Here is a 4,319-nt window from a genome sequence, read left to right as displayed (position 1 = left end):
TTTTTTATTCTGTCATACAAGATAGTCTTAATAAATAAATATTCCGCTAGGGTAAGGCTAAAATTTATTACGAAATTATTTAATATAAAAATTTGAAATTATAAAAATTTAAAATTTTATTTTTAACATATAAATTATATAAAATAAAAGATTTTGTAAAATTTAAATTTTAAACAACTTGTATATTAAAATTTTTTACTTTAATCACAACAAACATTTTTTCACCTTTCTCAAGTGTGAAAATTAACCTGCTAACGAAAGCTTTGGACATTGTTGGGGGGGGGGGACGACTAAACGTGTCATTTCCAAAATGGGACACGTCATCTATGTGAAGCTATTTTCCGAAGTAGACGGTCGTATCCTATCTTTTCAATGCCTTCACTGACGCAATGTTACGTATCTTTCTCCTTTTCTTTTTCATTTTAAAGTTGGAGGTATGAGGTATCAAATTTCCATTTTCTCCACCAACTTAACAGATCGAAGCGTTCCCTTTTCCCCAATCATGTCTTTTTGGCCCAACAACCCTTTTCCCCAAATGGTTAGATTTCTCTTTACATAATTTCAGTTTCGTTGTCTGTTTTGTTATTCATTAATCATTTAATGATGCCTCGTACTCTGTTACTGGATATGGCTAATTCTCTGCTTCACTTGACAAAACAGGGTCCTCAAGGTGTCGTTTCCATGGACCCGGAGGTTGCACTGGAAGTGCAAAGAGAGGTGACTCGGCGGATGGCTGAGTCAGCAAGGGCCGATTTTGTTGCGTATGTGGACAAGGTGAGGGAACGCACCGTTCTTTTGACAATGAAACGGGACCTACAAGCCGAGGAAGCTCCCAAGGCGAAATTTGCCGACCAGTTCATGGATTTCCTTGATGCTATTGAGAGCGGAGATCCCGAGACTCTCCGGCGTTTCGACGAAAAAGAGATGCAAAACACTATTTTGACAATGATGGACTGTGACGCCGGCGATGAGGGACGACTTGGTTGCTTTTACGGTAAAAGAAACAAGATTGCTCAGATGAAACAGAACAGACCCACTTGGTTGGTTGGCTGATTTTATTTCTTTGTCGTCCTTTATGTAGGAGACGAGGTTTCCAAACTCGGATTGGGACCACTGGGTGTTGAAGAAAAAGTTGTCATGGATGCCATCGGAGCAAGTAGCGGCGGCGAGAAAGGTGGATTTTCCGGCGGCGAATACGGTAAAAAGCTTGTTTTTGTATTCTCATGACTCACCTGGCTGGGCAAAAATGCTCTGCTGGAGCTTTGAAAAAATGATTGAAATGAGGTTGTGAAAAAATCTTTCTTTAAAGTGAGGCGAATGCTATAGTGAACGTCGGAACTCGATCGGAGCACATGGCGTCTCCGGAAGATAGTCGGGACATTTGTTGTTTTCAGATCTTCATATCTGACAACATCCGATGTTCTCTTCTCCGACGTTTCCGGAGGTCAACGATGATATTCCGACCGGGTTTAACTGCAGCAGAGATGAAGGCCGGTCATGGTTCTCTGACGATGAAAAAGCTTGAAGATGCGGCTGCTTTTACCGTCTTTCGGAAGACAAAAGCTTGTGTTTTGACGACTCGCAAAGTGCACTATAGCATTCACTTTCTTTGGAAAAATAAAGTCTAAACCATTTCAAATTCTGAATTTTTTTTGCCACAACCCTAGTTGCTGATTTTGCCCACCCTGGCTGGTTGAATTGAAAGCCAGTCACTTGTTCTGTTCGGAACACATTAGTACAGTCTGCATATAAATTGATGGTTTTGTGGTTGTTGTGTGTACTTTGCAGAGCGTGTGGGAGCCATGGTTGATGCTGTTGAGAAACCAAACGGTGACGGAGATGGAGCCGGAAGGGTGGCGGCTGTTATGGAAACCGCTGCAAGAAAGAGTCATGGTGGGTTCTATTAATTGCATTTATACGCAAAAGCTACACGAATATGTGCTTAGAATTGTCGGTTGCTTTCTTCATTGATGATTGTTGGCTACCAGTTATACTTGAATTTACGGATTGTAATAATTGGCTTGTATCTCTGAATTGCCGCTGGAACTATGTGTTTAAGTTTGCAGTACGGTGGTTACAGGGTTTTGTTTGAAAAAATTTCTTTATATTTAAGGGTGTTCGAGTAAAGGGTAAAACTGGTCCGTTTTAGCAGGATTTTGGTGGTGGCTAAGATTTGAGATGATGTTAGGCAGAGGAGGGATAAGGTGGAATAGCATAGAGTTAACAGATTTTTTCGTATAGAATTGAATCCTTTTCTTGGTGGATTAATTGGTTGTTGAGTTGATTGTGGGTAGGAGGAACACGCTTATCATTAATCTAGCTCCAATGTTTACAGGATGGCGCCGCCGCCATCCCGTACAGCCGTGACATATGGCTTCGGGTGGTGGATCTTAAGGTTTTATGGCTTCTCTTTTTTCCCCACCCGTAACCCTCGACTCCCATTTTAATATCTTGTTCAGTAATGCCATGATCAAGAGAAGCAGCGCAGCCTTAATCTTCATATGATTTTTACACAATAATTAACTTGGCTAACTAATTGCTCTATTTGGTCTAATCACGGGGATTGATATTTATATAGCGGGGATTAACAAATAGATAGGAAAGCTCTTTAAACCCTTTGTTTTAAGCTAAGGAATATAAAATTCTGGTGTTTAATTAATGAAATCAATTGTCATCCCTTATCTATCTTACCCCACAGTTTTATTACATCTGTCAACTAAGCAATGATATTGACAAGAAAAAGTAGTACCTTTTAAACCACTCAGACTGCCAAAATTCTCACTTTCTAATAAAAAAAATAAAATTATTTCGATAAATATAAAAATTTTAAACCCTTAATTTATCTAATATATAATTATATTTTGATAAAATATATAAACTATAAAATGAAAATTAATAGATTTGATTTTAATTCCGAAACTACTTTCCAAACCCAAAAACTGTAAATTTTGACCAACGTTTATAATAATATTCCAAAATTACATTTGAGGATGATCACAGTCCTACGTGCTTTTCCACTTTTAACTTTATATGAAACAAGGCCCCACACAAAAGTATGTCGTTTTCTACCTTTTCTTATTGGAAACAGATTTATTAATTCTAAATTTTAAAATTATAAACCATAAATCTTAAATAAAATAAATAATATTAAAATACAAAATTTTATAAATTAAACTTTATGTAATCTTTATATCAAATAATTTCATTATACTTTTAATAATAATAAAGGATAAAATAAAAGGTTGGTTCCTGGTTAAACATGAACCAAATACATAGGTTTGACGACTAAAACACAGATTAAAATTCCAAAGATGTGGATAAGATGCAGTTGCGGAAGCTATAAAGGACTAGTGGGGGTCAAGGAAATACTAAAAAAATTAAAATATACTAGTATATATAGGTGTTTTACCTAAAACTCATCCTAATAATAGAATATTACCCATCAGATACCATTTCTCCAAATATTACCGATCTAGCACCATTTCTGACAGAGATATAATAAAGCGCGGTTGAGGGAAAGCACATTGCAGACGTGGATGGAAGGTTCGGATCATGAGACGCGCCTTTGCGGTGAAATCTAACACACGGAGAAGGCGTGGATCATGAGGTGCGCATTCCATTTAAATCTCATTGACCCGCCTTTAATACCGCCCAACCGACCGTCCCCCTGCTCTATAAATACCCCTCTCAAATCATGTCAAAAATACTCTTTCTTCATTCTATCTATCCTTTTATCAATCTTTAAATAGGTATTGTTATCGTTTTTAGAAGTTATTTTTTATTATATTATAATCATTTAATAGTTTATTATTTAATTATATTTTATTGTACTAATTTTCTAGTATTACTTTTTGTAGTTATAAAATGGAAGGCGGGTTCTTGAGTTTAGATGAGAATCATATCTTAAGTCATTTTGCCAATAAGACAATAATTTTAAATTGTGTTATTTAATTATTGTGAATATTTTATTTATTTATTTTTTAGTATTAATTTATATTTTAATTTGTATACTATTTATTTAATTAGGTGAATGACCGTATATTAGATCCAGTTATTCGTAACACTAAGTTAGAGATACTGAGTCCTATCTGGTTGTATTTAGCCGAGGCTAGACTCGATGACATAGTGAAATATGAAGGACACTATAATCTAAAACTCAACCTTATTTCTGCACTAATTAAGAGGTGGAGAGCAGAGACACACATTCCATCTTCCGTGTGGGAAGTGCACTATTACGTTGGAGGATGTTTCCATATATTTGGGGCTTCCAGTAGATAGGGATGTTGTTTCTGGTGTGGAGGATGATGATTGGTATTCCT

At 36.2% G+C, this 4,319-nt stretch overlaps 1 protein-coding gene across 1 annotated transcript; it reads left to right on the top strand.

The window, feature by feature from the left end:
• The first annotated feature begins 424 nt into the window (after positions 1–424).
• On the top strand, positions 425–2,154 carry LOC120133599. The gene is made up of 4 exons (XM_039150157.1): positions 425–538; positions 661–994; positions 1,082–1,198; positions 1,789–2,154. Exons 1-4 carry the CDS (start codon positions 437–439, stop codon positions 1,905–1,907), a joined length of 672 nt encoding a protein of 223 aa, XP_039006088.1. The 5' UTR covers positions 425–436; the 3' UTR covers positions 1,908–2,154.
• The last annotated feature ends 2,165 nt before the right edge of the window (positions 2,155–4,319 follow it).

The sequence above is a fragment of the Hibiscus syriacus genome, unplaced genomic scaffold (assembly GCF_006381635.1).
Source record: "Hibiscus syriacus cultivar Baekdansim isolate YM2019G1 unplaced genomic scaffold, ASM638163v2 tig00110584_pilon, whole genome shotgun sequence".
Classification (NCBI taxonomy): Eukaryota; Viridiplantae; Streptophyta; class Magnoliopsida; order Malvales; family Malvaceae; genus Hibiscus; species Hibiscus syriacus.
This window is presented reverse-complemented; position numbering and strand designations above follow the sequence as displayed.

What these genes read in the sequence shown, in the direction of transcription:
- LOC120133599 (XM_039150157.1), top strand. Translation starts at nt 437, where the DNA reads ATGAGGTATCAAATTTCCATTTTCTCCACCAACTTAACAGATCGAAGC. An exon ending in ACAACCCTTTTCCCCAAATG is followed by an intron (nt 539 to 660) that starts GTTAGATTTCTC and finishes TTGACAAAACAG; the next exon opens with GGTCCTCAAGGTGTCGTTTC. An exon ending in ATTTTCCGGCGGCGAATACG is followed by an intron (nt 1,199 to 1,788) that starts GTAAAAAGCTTG and finishes TGTACTTTGCAG; the next exon opens with AGCGTGTGGGAGCCATGGTT.